This window comes from Nothoprocta perdicaria, unplaced genomic scaffold, assembly GCF_003342845.1.
Source record: "Nothoprocta perdicaria isolate Ctin4 unplaced genomic scaffold, notPer1 scaffold_112, whole genome shotgun sequence".
Classification (NCBI taxonomy): Eukaryota; Metazoa; Chordata; class Aves; order Tinamiformes; family Tinamidae; genus Nothoprocta; species Nothoprocta perdicaria.
Window position 1 is genome coordinate 735,147 of NW_020454228.1, and position 23,083 is coordinate 758,229.

The following is a 23,083-nucleotide window of genomic DNA, read 5'->3' on the forward strand; positions in this document are numbered from 1 at the left end:
AGCTGGGTCTGTTCAGCCTGGAGAAGAGGAGGCTGAGGGGGGACCTGATCAGYGTSTATAAATACCTCAAGGGAGGCAGGGAGGAGGAGGGGGCGGCCTCTTTKCAGTGGTGGMCAGCRACAGGRCTAGAGGAAACRRCCWCAAACTGARGCACCAAAAGTTCCGCAGGAACTTAAGGAAAAAATTCTTGACAGTGAGGGTGMCAGAGCCCTGGCACAGGCTGCCCAGGGAGGTTGTGGAGTCTCCTTCTCTGGAGATCGTCCAAATCGGCCTGGATGCCGCCCTGTGCAATCCCATGTGCTCTAGGTAACCCTACRTGTGCAGGAGCTTGGGCTAGATGACCTCTAACTGTCCCTTCCAACCTTAAGGATTCTATAATTTAAAAGAAGAAAGGAARAGATAGAGCAAACCTCGTATTTTCTTAAGGTTTACTTTCATTAGTATAGGCATTAAAATAATTTGTGATATAGGGGGATGGCTTCAGTGGTTTAAAAAGAAAAACGCAAAACAACCACAATCCCCCACTCCAAACTTTGAGCAGGTTAATGAATCTTTTTTTTTTCTGTTAATGTAAATGTGTAGATACTGGAGTGCTCAGTACAGAAACTCACTTGGAACTACTGAGTAATTTCGGTGCTCATACTCTTAAGTATGTCAGTGTGTTTTGCTCCCTCCACCCTGTTAGTGACTTACCACATTAAACTTGCTATAGGATTCTTCTTTTGCTTTGAGGATGGCCAAAGCCTTTCTTGTGTGGTCTTACTTCAGCTTGTCCAATTAGAAACACTCATTGCAATTGAACAAGGGTTTTGAACAGTGTCCAGAGCAGCCTCATTGAACATCTTAGTCCTGTTTGAAGCAAGAGTGGATCTGAGAAGATCAGCAGATCTCAGCCAGCCAGAGTTACTCTGTGATTCCCATCCGGAGCGCCTTGGTGTGCAACGCTCCATGGCTCTTCTGTGGAAATCTGCTTTCCACAGCTGGTGCTGGTCGCTGGTACGTCATCCAGGCAGTCGTGAAGGCAACGGCTTCTTGTAACATCTTCTGTCATATTGCTTTAATTCCTTACAACTCCGTATGTTATATATATAAGGCAAGCAGTGTATTTCTAGATGCTAACGTTATACCCAGAGCTTCTTGTGTCTTTGCATCTGTTGCTTGACAACTTTCGTGGTATCAGAGCTTTTTTGAATGAAAGCTGGGGCTTAGCGCTTCAATTACAGCGCTTGAAGCTGGCCAGTAAACTGCTGAGAGCTTCTACTGGAAACTAAATTGCATGGTAGAAAGGYGATAATTTTGAATTAAGGTGCTGCATCTGGGTGTAGCTGGCTTGCACGCTGATGCCAGCTAACCTGGAAGAGTTCAGAAGCGTAATCYGCCGAGGCAGCTGTTGAGAGGGAAGCTGAGTGTGGGGGTGCGTGCAGCGCCAGGCAAGGGCCCGCAGCGCCGGGGCCCTCCCTGTGCGCGCGGAGCTGCTGCCGGCGCTCGCGGCGGCCCCGGCTGCCTCCTGGCGCTCTGGGTTGCCTCGCGTGCGCGGGCAAAGCCCCGCTTGAGCCCTAAGGACAGCGAGGGGGCCGCTCACACACAGACACRTCGCCGCTCTGGGCCCCTCTCTGCTATGGCCGTGAGCGCATGCCTAAAAACACCTAGTTGGCTATGGGGGAAAYGTGCGTTCCTGCCTTAAAGCAGCTCAGCTCACTGCAGTGTCTGCTCTTGGTTGTGTCCTGGCGATGGGAGCGGGTTGTACAGCGTCTCTTAGGATGCTACAAGGGCTTGCTGCTGCTGTTTTGTCTGCTCTCCTCCTTGACACGGGGGAGAACTGACCTTCTCAGCTTGTGTGTAGGACAAGAATAGTACTTACCTGTTAGGGTGTAAACCAAAAGGGTTGGGCAATACTTCAGTTTAATAGCTGATGGAAGATTATTTTTCTAGCAAGTCTCAATCCTATTTTACTTTGTCCTGTTGGTCATTAGGACCTCTAGTGCTGTGGCTGTGCTTGGCTCTTTAGTTAGCAGTGGCTTCTTGTTGATGTGTGAAGAGAGGTGTTGATTGTGTGAAGAGAGGTGGTTTGTTTAAGACTCTTCAAGAAAACGTTTTTTGTTTATATGAAGATGAGAAATATGCATCACCCAGTAGCTTATTTGAAATATAAGCTAGTCTCTTAGGATTAATATCTATTTCTATTTCTTTCTATGGAAAAAGATATTTTTCTATATTAAGATTAATATTTCTATATTCGTAAGATATATTTCTATTATTTCTATTTTGAAGCTCTGTGAACACAGAGAAAATGTTTAGAGATTGGTGCTGCCCTATCTGTGTGTGGTGAGCCTCCTAGGAGCAGGTTGCCAGTGAGGCCAGTAAGTGCTAGGACTTTTATTTATTCAAAAAAAACCCCAGATATCTTCTTGAGAACTTTAAATATTACAAAAATGTTACCGAGGAAAAAGGTAGATTAGTTTCAGGTTAGTTCTTCTCCCAATGCAAAGCTTATTTTAACTAGTTAAACTTCACTATTAAAAGCATATTTTTCTTTCTAGATTCGAACTGACACATTGTATCTCTGAACAGTTTATGTAATACTCCACATAAACTAATCAGGATAAATCTAAACTGGGCAAGGAACCTGCTCAAAGGCTTTCAATTAAATTAGCTCTGATTTGTGTRTGAATATTTGTCTAATGTGCCTGTAACAACAGCTCTGTTATTACTATTTAAAGTGGTTTGTCTCCTGAATTCTTAAACATTACAAAATGGTGGCTTTAGTAGTTTACTGATTTAATTGGATACCTGAGACAGGATTTTATATAGGTAGAGAGATGGATTTTAATGTTCAGTGAAGTGTTTGCTAAAGTAGTAAAAGATAGTTTACAAACAGATTTGAGGAGAGCTGGCCTGTGTGTCTGTGTGCCTGGGGAGGTGGTGGTGGGATTTGCTTGTTTATTTTAAAGATAGGAGGCCAAATATTTTGGATAGCACTATGCCTGACTTCAGCAATTGTGAAAGTTAGGCTCAGTTCAAACTTCTTTTTCCTTACGTTTTTGCTTCTCAGAGGTTTTTGGTATTGTTTTTAGGCTATCTTTCTCAGTTATATTAGAAACTTGGCTCTTCCAGAATCTAGAAGACATCTTTTGCATCTGCCTCTGGAATGAAGTATTGGAAGGTCTAGTTGGTTCCAGGTTAAGGTGCAAATCCATTTGTGTTCCTAATAATGACACTTAACTTTTCTTCTATGTTTAATTATTTACTGAATATAAATAAGCTCAAACATGCTAATTTGGAAAAAGTCCAGCAGCATTTCTTTCACTAGATTTATGACCGTCGCTTTTGTTTGTATCCTGAGTATCTGAACGTTGAATTAAATATTTCCCTGTCCTTTTTAGTTAGCCGTCTTCTTCTTGGGGTGATAAGCGTGTGTCTTTTCTGCAAGGCTCCCTTGCAGACCCAATCCTAAACCCAAACACATTTTATGCTCTATTTTGAGGCTTACTTAGCTGCTGCTGSCTTATAGGTTGATTTACAAGCAAAATTGTCACGTGCCATCCCCGTTGGAGCTATGGGCAGGAAATTGTTTTGTTTAAGCTCTCAGCTGGCCAAGACACAAGTTTGTGATAGTTGGAAAGGGAGCTCTTGGATCCTTTCCCCAATTAATTGGACTTTAAGAGCTGTAATAGGTTTCTGAAGTGATTTGGGAGCTAGTTTTGTGGGAGYAGATTCAAGTACCATGAAGACAAGTTCTTAGAAGGGAAGAGTAAACTTTTACACAAGTACCAAGCTGAGGCCTCTCCCTTCCACACCAAAAAAGAATGAGGATACTATGAGAATTTATGTGTCTGAAAAGGCACTGTTACTCCAGTCCAGTTCTTAATTGCGTGGTAWTTGAAATGCAGATTTTGCCCCAAGATTTGAAAGCAGGTTGCAACAACACATTTCTCCTTTTGAGAAGTGGTATCTTTTAGTGTTTGCAGAGACAATTGACTCTTTCTTGCATTGTTTTCATGAAAATGAAAGTTTTTCTCCAAAATGTTTGGCAATATCCCTTACCTGCTACTCAGGTTGTAGAAGATATAGGTGGTCACACTTCTCTCTTTTGCCCTCATACAGATGCAGTTTCTTTGCTAGTTCATGACCTGCAGTCTTTACAGGTTTCTAAACATATAGTGCTTTTGTGCAGAGTGTTGTTACATTTTACAAGTGTTGGCACCTACAGTTCTCAGAAAGCAGTTGTTTGTAGCRGGTCTCCAGATGCTCAGTGGTGATTTCTTGCTTTTGTGTATTTCGAGTGTGTCTGTTTCTCCAGYGGCACTGTATCATATATCACCTATTATAGCAGATGGACAAACCATGGAGGAAGATGTCCATCAGATCCTTCCCTGTCATCCTTGTTGGTTCAACTTCAGAGTTTACACTGAAAATATAAAAGAAACGGCCTTTTTTTCTGGCTTGACTAATTCTGGATCTGGTTAGAGAGTGCTAAGAAGGGAATGGGTCTTAGCTTTTGAGGAGATGTGCTATATTTATGCTTTATTTCCAGAAGGTGATGAGAATAGGAAAGGACAGAGGTAATGAATTTGCAGTAAGTTCCTGTAAGTAAAAAAGAAAAGAAGTGGTGATCAAATACARTTTCTAGGAGGACTAATTTGCTGGAGGAGGAATAGGTCCCGTTTCATTTCACATATGTGCGCTCACAAGGATGTTGATGTGCGTATAAACAGATGAAAAATAGTACATTAACTTTGTATGTCTGTGTGAATGTATATGTCTGCACTAATGTATATGTGAGGGGGTTTGGCCATTGGTTTGTATGAGAGCCAGCTATGACACCGGTCGCTCATTGTAATTCCAGGGGCAAATTGGCCAAACCTTTCCTTGGTCAAGCTGAGCTAAACAAAATCAAGTTTTCAACAGAACAACAACAATGAAAAAAGCCCCATAAATATAACATACTGTGACGAGTGGGTCTAATAGGTTTTGAGTTAAATGAGAGGACATAAGAAGTGGAAGAGCAGTATGCTAGGTATATATATTTTTTTCCTCCTAATTCCTTCTTCTAACTCAACTCCTTCTAAGGTATTGTGTTCTCTTTTATGAGCAGAGGATGGAAGAGCAGTAGCACTGATCAGATAACACTTGTCTAAATACGGAAAGCAATCCTTGCATTTCATATTTTTCTGGCTTTCTGTAAGAGTATTAAATATTCTGCAAGAATTATATAAAAATGTAAGAGACTAGTACATGTCCATAAGATGACAATACCAAAAATTTTATATGCGTTCTGTATCAGCCAGCTAATTAGACTTATTCTTATAAAACAATAAGAGAGCACGCAGGGGATATGGCCTATTTTTTACTATTATTCAGCGCTAACAATGGAGAAGAGAAGGTGGCTTCTAAAGTTGGACGCTTAATGCAAATTTATTCTCTTGCATAAGCTACAGAGYTATAGAACATAACAGTGTCATTAAAACTGACTCATAGCATTCAACAGAAGGTGTGTTTCAAGCTTTGAAAGGACGAAGAGAATTACTGTAGCCCAATAAACATCTTCCTGAGAACAAATTTTTTTAGCTCCAGTGTGTTGCAAAATGCTGTTGTGTAAATTTTGGAGTGTGTTTTGCCTTTTTTTAAGCATGAGCACGTTAAAAATGGGGTTCTTCTAAATTACTAAGCATTTTCATCAGTTGTTAAAAGGAATGCAAATAGAGAACGAAATTCATTTAATATCATTTGTTTGGAGTTCCACCTCAGAAAAGAGACCTAATTTAGTTGCTTTTTGATCCTGTTTGTTTGGGGTGGGAAATGTCACCTATATACTAAGAAAATATGTTCTATCTAGCAGTATAGCTCTGTACATATCAATATAGCTCTGTATTTTGAGCTGAAGAAAAAACCACATTATTTCTTATTTAGTTCTAGGAGGAAGAAACTACTTACAACAGCAGCTTCAGCGGGATATTAGACATTTTTCTCTTTAAGATATGAGTAGGAGGGAGTAGCAAATGAGTAACTGTTACCAAAAGAGGCTTAAAGCACATTAGTGAAACTTACCTTTAAAGGAGTTTAGTGTGCAGTCCTAGCAATGGAGAAAGTGGTGCTGTTAGAGAAGAGCAAATTCTTCGGAGTCACCTGTGGGGATTATTTCAGACTTTTTATTTATTTATTATTTGCTTTGAGTAGATACCAATATCATATGTCTGTGCCTGGGTGACAAGAAAGCTTGAGACTGCGCTACCAACGTTAGAAACGGAGAAGGGGGATGGAAGGAAATAATATAGCGTGGTTAAAAGTAGTGTCTTTGTTGTTGTGTGTGTTAGGTATGGGATCAATATTGTAATGTTTTATGARTAACTGCTGTCTGTAATAGTTTATGGATTGATTATAGCTGTATGCTACTATTCAAGTTTAACTTCTTAATTTTAGTTTTCAGTATTYAGGGTTGGCTTATAACCTCTGTATTTATGATCCTGTGCAGCTTCTTGCTTAGGGTAAACACGAGCCAGCCCTTCCGTGTCTCTGGTTTCCGCAGCCAGAGCCCTTTGCCAGGGAAGCTCAGAGCAGCCGCCCTCACCAGCCATACATTGGCTCAGGCCAGTTCGCTTCAGCCCTCTCAACCAACTGTTTCTCTGCCTGCTGTGCCCAGTGCTTTTGCCGACCCTCATTTCCTTGGTTTTGTGCCCTGCCTTTCTTTTCATGCCACCTGACGGCAGTCTTGGTGGAGTAGACTTTTGTTTCCAGTCCCTTTTGCAGTTAATAAAAGTACTGCTTGCATATTTCCCTTAATTTTYTCAGTATTCATACACCGAGCAACTGAATGTACCAGGAACTGAGAAGTCAGCTATGCAAATTGTGGCTTGTGTGCCATCTAAGTCCATATTTCTTGTGAGCTCATCATGTAAATCTTGGGTCTKGTAACTTCAAGATGCACCCAGTGCTGGCGTTGAAAGCAGCACCTTATATTTGCCCAGCTTTGCTTTTATGCAAGAGCTTGCCCCGTGAGCCAGCCTTTCCCTGCGCCCTTCTGTGCAATGGCTTCCTCCTTCCTCCTGCCTTCCCCCATGCTTCTTTCCCCAAGGTCGCAGGCACCCTTTTCATCTCCCTGCCATTCAACCTGGATGGAAGGAAGGCTTGAGAAAGGCTTGTAGGATGAAAATCTGGATCAGAAGCTGCTTTTGCCAGTCCTTTGGTGGGGCTGCCAACACTGTTTACTGTTYAGATGCAGCTGCCTTTCTTCAAGACCTGTTTTTCAAGTCCCTCTCTTGGGTCACTTACATATCCAGACACGCTTCTGCTGCCACTGGCTTTTTGGGTGCAAGAAGCCATGAGCATGTCAGGGAGCTTTTATTCAGACCCCCCTGAAGCAGCCTGCTTGGGAGCCAACCCTGCCCGCTCCAAACTACATTTAAATATTTTTTTCCATGGGTACTTGGTCCTTGAATTTGGATGACAAAAGTTCCYGTGATTCCTCCTTTTACATTAAATACAGCGACTAACTTGGAAATACTCGTGTCTTTCACTACCTCCTGCCTTTCCATAGGGAATTTCTGTATTTAGTTGAGCTGTCTTTTCTTTTGCCAGAATAACAATGTCAGCCAGTGCGGTAACATTTGGTTGCTGAGCTTTTCTGAACAACAACTCGACTACAACACTGGCTAAAGGTGGCTGGTGAGATATGTACTTTTTGCAAGGGCACTGTTGGTGGGCAGGTGGACAGAGAAAAGGTACTGGTAACTTTTGTGTTAGCAAAGTTGGAGCAYTGAGACACGAGGCTGTTACTCTGACATATATGCACGTGTGTATTCTTACTGACTGGCATCAAAACTGCTCCGGTTAAATAGGCAAAAATTATTGCTGCATCCTGTTTGCAGAGATGGAGCCAAATGCCTCCTAAGGCTTTTGAACTCGGGTTTTTCCTGAGTCAGATGGCGAGACTTTCACTTGCTTCAGACTCACATTTTTCCCATGGCAATTCTGCTTAGGCAAAGAACCGGTGCCATGGGATGGTTTCAAATATGGTGTTCTGATAACTATTTTATTGCAACACCTAGAGAGTAAAAGAAAAAGTTTATTATTTTAGTTTTGCAAAAACACTTAAAATCTGAATATAGACAAGCCCCCAGAGTTCAATCTAGCAGTTAAAAGAAATAGGGGAGGAAAAATGAACATCACAAGTGATTAAAAGTTTTTTGCCATGAGCTTTCATAATAAATGTTTTTAGTCCATTAAGTTTTAGAAATTWAATATAGATTATGTCTAAACTAGGCTCCTCAATTTCTTAAAAATTCCTCCAGTAATCAAAACTGCCTTCTGCCTTAGTATAAAAACAGAGTTGCCAGGCTTAAAAATGACCTCTCCCCCTGCCACCATATCAAAAATTGACAGTGTGTGTGAYGGGCGGGGGAACTCAGCCATGCCATGATGTGTTTCTCTCACTGGGTAGATAGRCAGCGTGGCAGCCTGTTCACCTGTAGCATTATGTTACTGGTGCCAGTTTCCTTCCCGTGCGACGGAGGCAGCGGGCGCCTCGCGGCCTCCTAGCAGAGCCGCGCGCTGGGATGCGCATTTTTTAAAAATCTCAGTTTTTAAAGTAAAAAGACTCAGGGGTAGATTCTCTGCATACTTTTGTTCCAACTTCAATAGAATTTACATTTTGTGTTTAGATACAACAAATAGTCGAAGGATGAGCAAGTGTTGCTTGCAGTGTGCTTTTCTTTGGCATGGATGAACTTTTCAGTTCGTCTCCACGCACAGGTGCAGCGAGGTGCAGTGGAGATTAAATATGATCTCACCCTCAGTCATGGTCTGGTCCTCAGTGCTTTCCCTGCCTCTTTGTCAAGCTAATTTTGGTTGAAACGAGGCTCGTGCCAAAGCAGTCTCCTGTCTCTCTGCTTTTGTGTTTTCCCTCCGATGACGCACTGTGCCCACGCGTTCCAGGAACAGACCTGGTCGCCTTAATGTCTTCCAAAGACGTTTGCCTTCGTGTACGGATCCGAATGAGGTTCGAGCGTGTTCCAGGCCCCTCAAAATGGGTGCCCCTGCAGCCTGCTGCCTCTGCTGCCGTAGTTTGTCTGCAGTAGGTTTGCACGGAACACAGGCTTCCTTCCTGGCATTTCCCTGGGATCCCTTCCCAGTGGATGCGTTGCTGCYGCTTCCAGAACGTCCTGCGGGTGCTCTGTTCCTGAAGGGCCAAAGGTCTTATGCTCTGGTAAAGGCAGCTCATGCCGATTGAAACTCAAATTTGAGGATTTTTTTGTTTGCTTGTTTTYTTTGGAATGTGTTTTTATTATTATTTTATTTTAACTGCGGCTAGTTTAAATAGCCATAGTCTGTACCTCTTGGAGAAGATTTTCCTGACTTGGATTTCACTTAATGGATTTGTTCCATTTTCTATGCTTATCAGACCCTTTCTAGTCTTGCGTAGTGGGAGGGAGGGAGTTTGTGCGTGTGTGTGTTTTAACATGCTCCTCATGTAGCAGATAGCATAATCTATAGGTTTTGGTGTTAATGTTGTCTATAAAGTGTTAATATTGAAAATACTTGAATGTATTTATTGTATGTGTCAGTGTTATCTCTGAAAGCTAAGCTGTAAGTCTATAGTAACGTCCTTGGAATAGCTTTTAATGCGTATTGGATTAATCATAATGTCTTCAAATTCGGAGCAAGAAGAATCCCTCTTGAATTTCTTGCAGTGAGATACTTCTGCAGGATTAAGTTTGGGATTCTGGATATGGATTTTTGCGAGGGCAGAGGGGGAAGGTGGTTTGAGACTGATTGTGAGACCCCCATCKAATTAAAATCAAAAATCACTGTACTCTTTCAGTGTGTTTCCTGTGCATGTGCTTGCACACTAATGTGAATTTATGTATGAAGWGGCCTGTGTTTATGCGGCCAGGGATTACGTTGGTTTGAAAGGTTATTGTAACATCAAAGGCAATGTTTCTCAGGAAGGAGTAGCTCCTGATTATATTAATTGATGTTGAATCTGATTTAAAAATAAACTACTGTTTATTAAAATAAACCAAACCCACAGATGATGTGATGTAGAATAAACCATCATGTGGCCTAGAGGAGACTTTCTGCAGAGGCAAAGATTTAATATATTGCTGACGGTTCCTTTGTTTGTGTAGTCCAAGAGAAAACCCAAATACAGGCTTCCTGATTATTCCATGTGCTATTTGGGAAGTAAACTAATTCTCAGAAGAACTTGGAACATTCAGATTTATGGTATAAGAAATATCCCATTAGTTTATTTGTCCTGATTCAGGAATCATTCATCATTTTGCTGAAAAGCAGACGAGTAAAATACTTGTAGTTGCAGCAGTAATTGAGTGACTTCTCCTTGGAAACTTTGGAAGGCATTTGCTGTAAGATCCGTTTTGTAAAGGATGGATTGGCAGTAGTGCAAGAAAATGCCTCTTCCTGCCTGGAAAATGCAACAAGATCAAATGGTAGAAATCTGTTAAATATTTTAGTGGCTTAATTAGAGTGYTTTTAGTTGTTGTTTCCTTGGGTGTTTGATAAGAGGAAACACTATTTTACCCTTAAAAAGTGGTGGGGTTCCCCTCTCACATTTTTCTATTTCTTCCAGATCTGTGGTATGTCTTTGGGGGGGAAGTTGCCCCCTGCCCTTCGCTCCAGATCGTGAACCAGCAATCTGTCTATAATGATACACTTGAGAATTGCAAGGGAGAGTAGTCCCTGGGGTTATTTCTGATCTCTGTTAGAGAACCACAGCAYGTTGTTTCAGCCTTCATCTGATATTTATAAAGCCCTACATATCCACCTTTGTTGCTTTTCTCTTCCTTTGGACAGAAGGGGTCATAGGACTTTTAGGAAGTGAGGGAGTTCATGGAACTGGAGAGCCAGAGGCTGAGGAGCAGGCAGCAGAGCGGCCCTGGAGAGCCCCTGTCTTGCCCCACGTGTGCTTAGCTCACACCCTAGAGCACTTCTGCAGGTCCTCAGCTGTTTAGATACTCTATTATGTTTCCTTAGAGATAATATATTATGCTTTTCTTGGACAAGAATTCCCTTTGCTCGAGACTTTGCCTGAATGTGCTCGTTTCTTCTTTTTTTTTTTTTTTTTTTGTGGTAAAGAGGGATGACTTTTATGCACAACCTTTTTTTTGTTGTTCTTTTAATCATGAGACTTCAGACACAAGTGTGGGATTGGGTCACAGAGTCATGCTTAACATGGAACTCTTTGAAAATTATAGCTTTTTTTGGTAATTATTAAAGATGAAAAAGCTGCGCTAGTTATGTTGCTTTATAGCCTGGAGTTTTAAAGTCCGTGGCAGGCCGTCAAGGAAAATACGGGACTAAATAGCAATCACTATGACAAATAAGCGTAGGATATTATTGGAGAGTAGTCTTCTGAGAGAAGGAAAAACTGAAAATGAAAGAAGCCTCTTTTGATGGGAACACTTTAAATACCAGAGTAGGTTGGAAAGCACTAGCTTGGGTGCTCGGTTGTCGCAGGAGCTGCCTCTCATCCTCCGGACAGCGAAAGGGCCCGATAACCAACGTGCTGCCCTGTCACTGCAGCGTCCCGCTAGGCACCAGCTCTTTCCGAGTTGGCTGCAGCTGCAGAGAGGCTCAGGAATCCTGTRTTTTAACTCTGAGAAGTGAATTTAGTTTATGCATTCAGGACAAGCAGGATTTATTTTTGAATCTGTGCTTGCATGCAGAAGGGAGAGCTCTGGTAGAACAAGATGAAACAAACTGAATCCTAACTGGAGTCTTGGGTCTTCAAGTTCAGTTTCTCTTTGGGAATTCAGCCAAATGGGTATGTTTAATAGATTGGAGCTGCTTCAAAATSCTCTGCTAGTCTTCTGTTTGCTATGGAATGATAGCTTTGTTCAGATTCCTTTTTTCCCTAGTCTTTTGCATGGAGAGGGGAAGCATTTACCCTTTCTGCCATTTGTGTGAAGATGGCCTTCCAGAATGTATCAACAGTATCCAAATAAATATATTTTTAAAAAAACTTCAGTGATGATACTAATATGSTAAATAAACTTCACATGGAAGTTTTTACAAGCTTAAACTCGAGCTGGTACAAGCAACCTCAATGTTTCGTTCTTCCAGAATTAGATTTGCGCATGTTCAAGTTTGGCATTTTTTTCATTTTTGTGTAAATTTTTGCCCACTGTCCTTTTTCATTCTTGTGTTACTGATGAGCAGAAAAGGATGAAGGTTAGCCCGTGAATAAAGGCCTGCCTACTCAGCCACAGTTTCATGTTGCCTTTAAAAAAAAAAAACACCTGTACAGGTGTGGGGAATTATGTACTATGAGGTCTATGTGTCCTTGTCCTGTTCCTTGTCCCAGTAGAGCATCTACTCTGCCCTTATAAAAGGGGCAAAGCAAGTGGCTGCCGTGTTCCACACAGAGCAACTGAACTGGCAGGAGCTCTCCAAACTCCAACGCTAATGGTATAGCCGGTCTCCCAAAAGAAATAATATGACCAGTTTCCTATTTATAACTGTTTACATGCTCAGTTTGCTCTTCCTAATCAGCAAGAGAAATCATAATGCTCCTGGCATGTTCTTCAGCATCAAAAAAATCCAGAAGAGTATCTCCCATCTATCTTCTTGCCCTAGTGCCTTGCACATTGTGCTTGGTCACCCACTTAATCAGGCACTCCTAAAGGTATGAGCTTTTTCCTGGAAAACACCAAGAAATAGAACAACACAAAACAATGAGGAGGAGGAGGAGGAAGAGGCATTAGTGGCACCTGATGACTAATAAAGGCAGTKAATGCTGCCTTCTGCATGCGTGCCTTGTGCGACAGAAGACACAGCAGCGTTTGAATTAACCTAAAACTGTCATAGACAGACACTTAGGTGCTGTGAATTGTGCTTTGATTGTTTGACCCAGTATTTTTTTAAATAAACCTATGAAAGTGTACTTGGCCTCTAAAAATTGTTAGTGGTGTTTTCTGAGTAAAAATAATTAATTTTTTTAAAATGATGCAATTGRTTTTGTGATTTAAGAGAGCAAGGGATGTTTAGTTATTGACAAAAAGCTTTTTAGAAACTTAATGGATGAACCTGAAGTCAAATAGCTGCTTGTAACTGACTTCAGCAGGGTCAAGATTGCCCTGCTCTGTTGCAGTGTAGGAAATGCAAGATACTTCCAAGACCTCGGTGAGAACATGGAAGTGGGATGCTTTGGGGTGATGCTGCAGAGCTCTTAGTGGTCATAAAGAGAAATGGAGTTGAGGAAAGGGTGAGGTTTTCTTCTCCCCCTTCTTTTAATTTAAATGCAAATGATCGGGTACCGCATCGCTGTAATAGAGTCTATATGTTCATTCCCAGAATATTTATGCAGATTTTTGTATTTGATGTATAAACCTCACATGCTATTATAAAATTTTATTAAAGTCTCCTACTATTGCAGTTCTGCGTTAAGGGAGACTAATTTGTGCCGGCTCGTTTCGAGGCGTCTCGCTTGGCTAAGGATTGTGCAGACGGTCAGAATAACACCAAGACCATCTCGGGTGTCTCTTGTTTTTGTTTGTAAACTTTTGATGTGCTGTAAATCTTGTTGCTTCTGGAAGGCAGCTTAGGAGAAGGAGTGCTAGTTCTCGTTTGGAAGCTCTGTCAGGTAAACAACAGCCTAATTTACCCTTCTGCAAGGCTTCTAGTTCTAGCCAGCGGGCAAGTTAATTAAGAGTAATAAAATAGCCAATGCTATTACAGCAGACCTGCGTGCTACTCGGTGTCCAGAAAGAATTTAGTGATTGCTATTTGTAAGGTTTTTTTGCAGGGCTGTTTCCAGTGCTGAGGCTCTTGAAAGAATCCAAACTGTCCTTAGTAATTTGCCGAGTAAAGGGGTGTTTTTTTTGTTTTTTTGGTTTTTTTTTTTGCTATGGAGATGTCTATATCTACATATATTTAGTTATCTTTTGGTCATAACTTCAAGGTTGTATTACTGTTACTCAGTATATCATTCTCAAGACTCAACGTAGTTCATGGAGATATCAATCTACCTGATTCCCTTCAAGAATCAGGGTTTTAAGGGTTTATTGCCTTAATCAGGGTTTATTGCCTTAAACAAACCCAGTATCTTTTAAAAAAACAAGACCCTCTCCCCAGAAAAGTTTACCGGGTGCTGTCCTTGATGAAGTATTTTAAGCAGCAAGGAAAGACCGAACTGTTCATAGTGATTCTTTTCAGACTTTCAGCATTTTTTACTGGCCAAGATCTCAAGAAGTTATGCACAATTTGCCTCGAAGGAGCTGGAATGGAAAATGTTTTGGGTGGGGGCTTTTAACCAGCTCTTCTCTTGCAGAGCCAGAGAACAAATCTGGGCTTCATCTCCACAATTAGACAATGACCTTTTTTTTTCTGCTTCTCATTACACTCGTTAAAACAGTGGAGTAGGCAGGGATTAGATGGGCATCGTTACCTGTCGCTTCATGCGTTAAAGGAGGGCACTTGAATTCGAGTCCTGCTGGAGGAGATGTGACAACCCAGCTAGGGCGAGCAGGGCTGCTGTCCACGTGAGCCACTGCTGCTGCAGGCGCCACTTCTCCTGCTGCTGCCTCTTTCTGCAGCCATCCTGCTCTTTCCCAGGCTCCATTATCAGGATGCCCTCACTACAGAGCCGACACAAAGGTTTCCATGGAGCTGGCACGGAAGCAGCAGCTCCCTCAGGAGCCGTTTCCTTGGAGGAATTCCACTATACCTGCGATTCTGCTCTCTCTCATGGGCTGCAGCTCAGATGAGATGTTAAGAACGGGTTTGGATGTTGGGTGTAGTCAAAGCTGACTGTTGTTGGCTTATGCTCCCCGGTATGTGAGTTGAGCTGATGCAGTTTCCATAGGCGAAAGCGTGTGGATGCTCTTGCGGATGACGTGCATCCAGGAGCACTAATGTAATGAGCAACCTGGCTTTCTATGGCTCTGACTATGAAATCAACCAGAGAAAAACCTGCTCAATTGGAAGGCAAATGCGTCTGTGCGGGGAGATGGTTAATATCAAATTTTGGAAAGGGAAGTYGGCTTTGTAAATAGCAGCAGTAAATCTAACCTTTATTCCCAATAAAAAAMCAGGATGAATGCTGATTATACTTGCAAAACTTTATTTTAAAAAATGTCAATCATAAGCTGTAGGCAGCGAAGTTTGATYGAAAAACTAAATTATGTTCCCCAAATGTAAGTGGTTGATTAGCATTTCAGAAATTATAAATGAAGAGAAAGAGGAACCTACATCTGAACTTCTTGTGAAATTTTTGATACATTATCTCATTAACTTCTTCACTGTTTAGTGCTAGATCAAAAAGCTATTGTGKGCCGTGCAGGCAGAATGGCAGTATGTGGTAATGACAGAAGCAGAAAAGTAATGAATTCAATCATGAGGTAGTTTCTAGAAAGAAACAATGAAGAAACTCCCAATAYATCGTGGAAACTGAAGTAGCAGATTTGGTAACATGGTTGAATAGCGTTAATAGAAAACGGAGTATATCTTTTCTGAATGTTCCTTGCTTTCTGACAAGCACTTCTGCACTTGCCTGCTTTGGTTTTCTTGCTTATGCCGGAGCATTAATGGCCCTTCCAGTGTCTTTCTGTCAGGATGCGCATTGCTCATCTACAGCCTGTGCCTGCTTGCTGAGCACAAGCCTGTTTAATGGGGTGTCCAAAGCAGCTCCCGAGGGCTCTGTGCTGGTGCTGGTGGAGGGAGCTGCTCAGATGGGCCTCTCCTCTGCGCCTGAGCCTGGGCTGCGGTTCCTTGCTGTGTGCGGAGAGCCTGGCCAGCCTGGCTCCCSAGAGCAGGACATGCAAAATGGGAAAAGGGAAGAGCACGTGCAGAAGGGAAAGGAGAGGAGGATTCATGAAGTGTGCAGATAAATAAAAAGGCATTAATTAAAAACACTAGCTGAATTAACTCTGCTAAGGAAAAGGGAACATCTTCATTTCCAAAATTCCCCACTTCATCAAAGCTTGAATCGCTTTTCCAGAGGGCGGCCTCGCCAGCTCCCCGCGCGGCGCCCCGCTGAGGCTGGCGCCGCCGCGGCCCCCATCCTGAGGCGGCCCCAGGTCAGGTTGGCCCCGCGCGGCCCCGCTCCTGCCGGCGCCCCGGGGCTCCCGCTGAAACGCCCCGGGGGTTTGGGCTGAGGTCGGCAAGGGCAGGTCCCCGCCGCGCCGCCCAAGGTGGTCGTAGGAGTTCGCTCGCGGCCTGCCCTGCCCCTCCTCACGAGCAGCCCCGGCCTCAGCGCGCTGAACCGGGACCTTCCGTAGCTCCCTTGGCTGGGGAAATTATTACAGACTTTTGTGCCCCTGTTTTTTTTTTTGAGCACGTGGCGCGTGCCTTGGTGTGTTTAGTTTATCAGCTTTCTAAAACTGCAGCAGAGAGGTGGCTGGAGTCGAAAATCTGCACGGCACAAAAACGTGTTCTCTCTGCTGCTTCATTTATCATTTAGCTTCTTCAAGGTCTAGAAAACACAGAGGAAAAAATACTCTTGTAACAGTGTATGTATTTTTAGTGCATTTCTCTTAAACTGATAATGGGRTAATCTTTTAAAAACAGTAGCCAGTCACTATGTCAGATAGTTTCTTTTTCTTCTTTTAAAATAATCATAGAGAATAATAGCAGCAGAACATTTTCTATTGACCAGTATCCATTGTACTTTATCCTTTCTATCACTAGAGTGAAGAAAAAATAAAATGACCAAACACACTCTATTTGTGTACCTACCTGCCAAAAAAAAATTGAAGAGAGAACATGAGTATATATAGGTGGATTTATACCCACTGTGGTAGTTCCCAGCAGTCTTTTTGTCCTTTTATCCCTCATAGGAAGTATTTCTAATGCAAGTTATTTTATTATTTTAACAAACAGTATGGAATTGCTAAACCAGCTGTGCTATCATATATTTATTCTTAATGGGTTCAATCATGCTGCTAAATTCTCTTGCTCATGAAACAGAATTAAATGAATTTTAGCCATCCTGTTAGACAGCATTGAGAGTGTATATACACCGCTGCTTTCTTTTGTTGAAATAGAGCAAGATACTCATTATGTTATTTTCTCTTCTTTCCGCAGGAAGCTACCAACTGCCTAGAAATTGGAAAAGTGTCCAAGACATCCTATAGATCAAGGTGGATTATTTTTCCCCCCGCATTTCAAGAGACTTTTCACAGTTGCCTTCTGCAAAAGCTTTGGACCCTCCTTCTGTGCCATGTTTTGTGGCTCTCACTATAAGAGGAATTTGTCTTGATGAAGATTCCTAACATTGGTAATGTGATGAATAAATTTGAGATCCTTGGGGTTGTAGGTGAAGGTAAGTAATATTTTCTTCAAAAATGAATCCTGCTTATATATAAACTTGACTTGGTGCTCTTTGTTAAGAAGTTTTCAGTAACAAAATATCATTGTCAAATATAATTTCTGTACAGATCTTAAGAAATATAAAATTATTATTTATTTTTATATCAAATTATTATTTTTTATTTAATTTTTTATTTAATCTCATCTTAAAGAAATTGGAAGATGAAATAAATGGGAAAGATGGTAAACTTTTTAAAATTTACTATAATAACTTTCAGTGTCATTTACTGGATAGATGCAGGTTATGAAACTTATCTCTGCAATAATGATTTCAAAAAGTAACAGCACTTCAAAATCCTTTTTTGAAAAACCTTCAAAAACCTTTAAGCAATGAAAAGTGCTTTAGTGTACAGATATTTAGTAGGGTATCTTTTATGTGCAAGTTTAGGATAGTAATGGGAACAATATTATTCCTGTAGCCAGGAGGTGACTGAAAACTGTTTTACTTCCCAGAAGCAATTTTATCTCCTGTTTTGAGATGGGTTAGTTTTTTTTTCTTTTTTTTTTTTTTTCAGGAGCCTATGGTGTTGTACTTAAATGCAGACACAAGGTAAGTAAATTGCTTTACATCAGAGATGAATGTGTTTGGGTGAAACAGTATCTTCTGGGGAGAACTGAGATGTTGTTGCTGTATATTGTATATGTATATTATATATATTATATATGTAATTGAGGAATAGGGGAGGACCTTTCCCCTATCAGTTAGTAAGGTTTTTAATTTAACACTGTCAGAAGAAGCCACCTGCCTCTACTCCCCCCATATATATATATATACACACACACACATATATATTTCACATATATATACTTATATATATATATCTTTATATTTATCTATATATATCTTTATATTTATATATATATTTATATATATAGTGTTTAATATTTGACTGAAGTACATGCTGTATTATTGGTGTTTCATTAATCTGAACTGAGAATTTAAAAGAAACAAAGACGGTATTGAATGTAATGTCCTGTCTGACAGTTTAAGTTACAACGTCTGTCCAGTTAACTGTCAAGTATTAACGTGTAAGCGCTTTCTGGGATGTGGAATTTCTACAGCTATTGATGGGCAATCAAAATTTAGTAAGAAGGCACTGACTTTTATCCATGTTGATTTTTAATCTGGAAGAAGAATAACAGAAAGAGCAAAACAACCTCTTTCAGGCAGAAGTGAAGCCTGGCCTGTTTGAATTATACACTATTGTACGTCATGTGAAACTCAGAYTACTGAGAGTGTGAAACTAGCTACTCATCGAAACAGAACTCCAATATGAGCTACTTTGTTCTCTTCAGAATTGCAGTGTTAATCATTATAAAATAACTTTTATGTCTCTGAAGCAAAGTATTTGAGAATAATAAAATAAGTTTTGTATTGACTTGAGACTTTGTAAAGGGCTTTTGTGTATAGTTCATACATTGTTCTAGAAAATGCTTATGTGGTGCACAGTGGCTTTAAGCACGTACACATAATAAATTTTGCATAGGGTACCGATAGTGAATGTTGGAGTGGTTTACATGACTGCATGGAGAATYTGGAGCTGGACCTTTGCTGGAAGGCAGGAGTTACCTACACTTGTGGCAGTAGAACAACTTATAGGAGGTAGTGATAGTGTTTCTCAACGTAGACATCTGGGACTTCTAGAATACYACATAGGAAGATGGTCCACTAAAACCTGGTTGGAGTTTTGTTGTGATGACATTCATACCAGCATACATTATCAAAAGTCAAACTGCACATTAAATGGTGTTCTCTCTCTTAAGTGTGGTGTATGTGATTTGAAATTTTTTTTAAAGCTGTATTACACTTCACATTGTCTAAGCAAAAAATAAATTCTAGTATAATCTAGTAAGATCTAGTATAAATTCTTGTGGCAGTTCTAGTTTGTCATATAATTTGTGCAGCTATATATAGTTTCTTCTAACAAGTGCAAGACAGAATTAAGATTGGAGCTAGAGAGATATGTGGAAGAGGAAGGAGGGTGGAAAGACTGGTTTAAAAGATCAAATTGTTTATCTTCTCTTTTTGCAAGCTTTATATGACAAAGTGTTAGCCTGGGGCATCTTTGTTTTAGAGATGTTCTAAGAGCTGAATAACACTGCACAGAACAGCATCCTCTTGGAAACATTGTATGCCTGTATAATGAAGTCATTTGGTAATTCTCTGGATTTCAGATTAGTCATTGTCCACGTTTTTTGCAATATATGAGGTGCTCAGCCTGAGGTATAGAGATTTAGCTACAGTTCAAAATGAAAAAAAATCAGAACCTGTGACGAACCCATCTAAGACTGAAGCCTGGTCAGGTTTGGGGGATGCTATGACCTCTTAAGAATGACTTTGGTAAACTTTATTTTTGGGGCAGCTACAGAATAGTAATTCAGGATGTGAAACTTGAGAACTTCTGGGTGGTGACTGAATGGTTTATAAAGGCAGCACGTATGGGAGTTTTCGTCAGTGTGATTAGAGAACAYTCTAGGATGCACCCTAAAAGCAAAGCAAATAAAAAATCCAGTTCTTTCAGACTTCAGSGGTTATTTGTTTTCTTAAAAAAGCATAACGTTTTCCTTTTTGTACAAGTTAGGGGATAAAGATGCCTTACAAAGCCTATSCTTTCCTTGGCTGTCACTTTATAATTTTTTCCTTTTGCCTTTTTTCCTTAGTTTATTTTTGAATTAGCTTTTTCCTTTTAAATGTGGAGAAAAAGTGGTTATGAGGAAGAAAGCTAGAGGGGCAATATGAATTAAAGTATGTAGATGTAAGAAGGTGCTGTTTGTTTGCTCCATTTTTTTTGCTTTGATTTTAGGTTACCAAACCATAGTTAAAAGATTCTGCATTAGGCAAGGTTGCTTCTAGATAAAGAAAGAGGAAAAGGATGATAGGATGGCATATGTACTTGTTCAGCTTATGAACCATCCTTTTAATTCAACACAGGTACTTTTCTAGGAAAGCAAAGGCTTGAGCATTTCCTTATAATTCTTCACGGAACTATGTGCAGGTGCAGGCTATGGCCCTTACTGTTGGGCTGCAGAGAGGATTTAGCCCAAATCCTGGGGTTTGTGTGAAAGAAGCGCTCGGCCAGCCCGTGTTCTTCCAGTGAGCTGAGTGCCGGTAGCTCCGAGCGTGCTGCACACTGACCTTATTCATCCCTGCAAGTTAGGCCCTCAAGAGCATGAAAAGCTCGAGCATGTTGCCGTGTTTTTAATGTACATGTGGTATTATATCAAGCCACCCTTGGTGATGTTTCCTTGGCATGTACTGCTGTCCTTGTAGGAGGCTGGCAATTAACGCCAAAGCATTTGAATGCAGAAATATTTATGTTCATCATTATAAATGGTGATAACGTGTTAATTACCAGGTTCTCGAGGTAGCTCCATTGCTTTTGTGAGAGAGTGAAATGTGCATTAAATAAGGGGATGGCCCCTAATTGCAGTGGTTTTACAAGATGTAGTCCTCTAGTGTTTYGAAAAACATGCAGCCTTCTGCCCCAGTGCCTTTCATTGGCCTATATGTACAGATTTAAATTGTAAATAATGGCCCAAGCATACAAGAATGAGAAGATATTTGTTCCACTTGTGCTTTGCTAAGGGAACATTACCAGGAAGGCTAAAGTAACTCCTCTGCAATGGTTGGTTGCATTATTGCATAGCTGCTTTCTGTAATGAATCCCTTATGCACAAATCAGTATTAGCAATAAGGGCTATTTGTTTATCTGGTTTTCCTGGTGTGAAGCTAGTGCAAATACAGTTGGGATAAAACGCCCTGATTTCTCTTATGAGTCTAGTATTCTGAAAGCTTTAAAAAAGGGAGAGGACTTTCAATAAGGAAACATACTGGAATATATTGCATTTGAAAATGCTAGAAATAGGTTTTAATAACTTTTTTTTTTTTTATATAACTTTTGTGAAAAGAAAAGAAAAAGGCTTGAAATATTCCATCTTGGCTGTCTTTTCAGGAAAGAAAAACAACTTGAATAGTTTAGTTCCAGGCATTGTGGCTCAGGAAGATGAATCTTTGCTCATGTTTAAGATTTGTCAATTATTTGCACTTCTTTTGAAACAAACCTTTATTCTCTTTACTTTGCAACATGGGCTGGCAGTTTCAATTGGGTTGTCCTTTGCTAATAGGGACTTAGGCACAAATTTTAGGAGAATGCTGGGATCAGAGAAGGATCCAATAAGGGATACTGACTTAAAAATCAGCAAAATGATGCTGTGGGAAATGCACGCTGGTAACTTGGGAAGAAGCTTAAGTTGAAGATTTCAGTGTGAAAAGGGAACATACAGAACTGTGAAGGAAATTCTTTTAGGAATGGTGCAGTGTCCTCGCTAGACAAGCGTACCCATTGTGTTTCCTAACAATCACTGCTTGTCATTTGGTTACCAACAGAATCACTAGTGGTCACTTGGTTCAGTCTCCTTTTCTCTTCCAGCACATCAGCCGTTCATCCCAGGCTGGCGCTGGCATCATGCACAGACGAGCTGGTGGGTGCTCTTTCCTCTCATACCAGTCTGCCAAGAAGACATAGAAGAGAATCAGCCCTAGCATCAACCTCCGAGAAAGGCCAAGAAATGCCACGAGTTACAGCTGCCAGCTGGACTCTCGGCTGCGCTCAAAAATCTTGGAGCTCGGCACTCGAGCTCCAAACCAGCCCTGTCCAGGCCACATCTCACCAGTCTGGCTGCAAAAGCCCTGGGCAAGTCCATGCCCAAGGCCTTGCTTAAGCAGGATCCACACCACCCACCGCTCGCTCTGTGGCCGCAGCATCGATTGTCCTCCCAGGGAAGGCAGTCGGGTCAGGCAGGCCTGGCTTAGCTTGGCAAACCCATCTGGGCTGTTCCGAAGCACAGGCTTGTCCTCTGTTTCCCTAGCAGTGACTTCCAGAAGGATTTGCCTCACAGTTTTCCAGCAGACTGAGGTTAGGCACAGCAGCCTGCAGCTACCCAGGTAGTCACCTTCTTGCCCTGCTTTACTTCATGCATTCATGGGGAAACCTCCCTAATGACCAGGACCTCTCCAAAGCTCTCGAGAGAGAGGCCTTGCAGGGACAGCAGTCAGCCGCTTCAGCTCTTGGAGGCATCCCATCTGCTTCTACGAATTTGTTTGCCCAATTTGCTGAAATGCTCCTTAATACTTTTTCAGACTCTGACAGTAGGCTCAGGGATTTAGGAGGCCAGTTTCCTCAGTTTGCTCTTTGCTCTTCCTTTGGCCCTCTGGTTTTATGGATTTTTCACCTGCACCTGAGCTTTGGCCTTTCTAATACAACCTGTGCATGCTGAGGCAGTATTTCTGTGTTCCTCTTAGATAGCCCACAGTGCTACACTGTGTTTGTCTTTGCTGGCAAGTGTTAAAGTTGCATGTTGGAATGGATTACATGGACTGCTTTGAGAAAGTTTTCCTTTGAGATTAACCAGTTCTCTCATTCCTGTGTTTTTCAGGGCTGCCTCTGTGCAGATCCTTGAGCAAGCTGAGATCTGCTCTTGTAAAATTCAAGAGTTGTAATTTTACAATTTGTCTTGCTTAGTTTTCTCAGGATTTTGCTGTATCATGGTCACTGCTTCCCAGGCTGCCATCAACCGTCACATTTCTTCTGGCTTGATTATCACTTTTATGCTGAGAAATTGTATTCTGTGTCTTCTTAAAGTCTGCTGCTTACCTGTACCGTGCTGTGTTGCCTTTCGAGAAGCTGTGGAGTGCTCTGAGTCCCCCAGAGCTCCTTGTGAGGCTTCCCCCCGTTCCCTTGAGAACTTCATCTATTTTGCC

The 23,083-nt window shown here is 41.3% G+C and overlaps 1 protein-coding gene across 1 annotated transcript in view; it reads left to right on the forward strand.

Moving 5' to 3' along the window:
- Positions 1–7,593: 7,593 nt before the first annotated feature.
- The window catches only part of CDKL5 (cyclin dependent kinase like 5), an 89,412-nt gene continuing 73,922 nt past the window's right edge, over positions 7,594–23,083 (forward strand). The window contains exons 1-3 of the mRNA XM_026052008.1: positions 7,594–7,655; positions 17,038–17,275; positions 17,838–17,872. Of these exons, the coding sequence (XP_025907793.1) occupies positions 17,212–17,275; positions 17,838–17,872 (99 nt within the window). The 5' untranslated portion in view covers positions 7,594–7,655; positions 17,038–17,211. The remainder of the gene's footprint in view (positions 7,656–17,037; positions 17,276–17,837; positions 17,873–23,083) is intronic.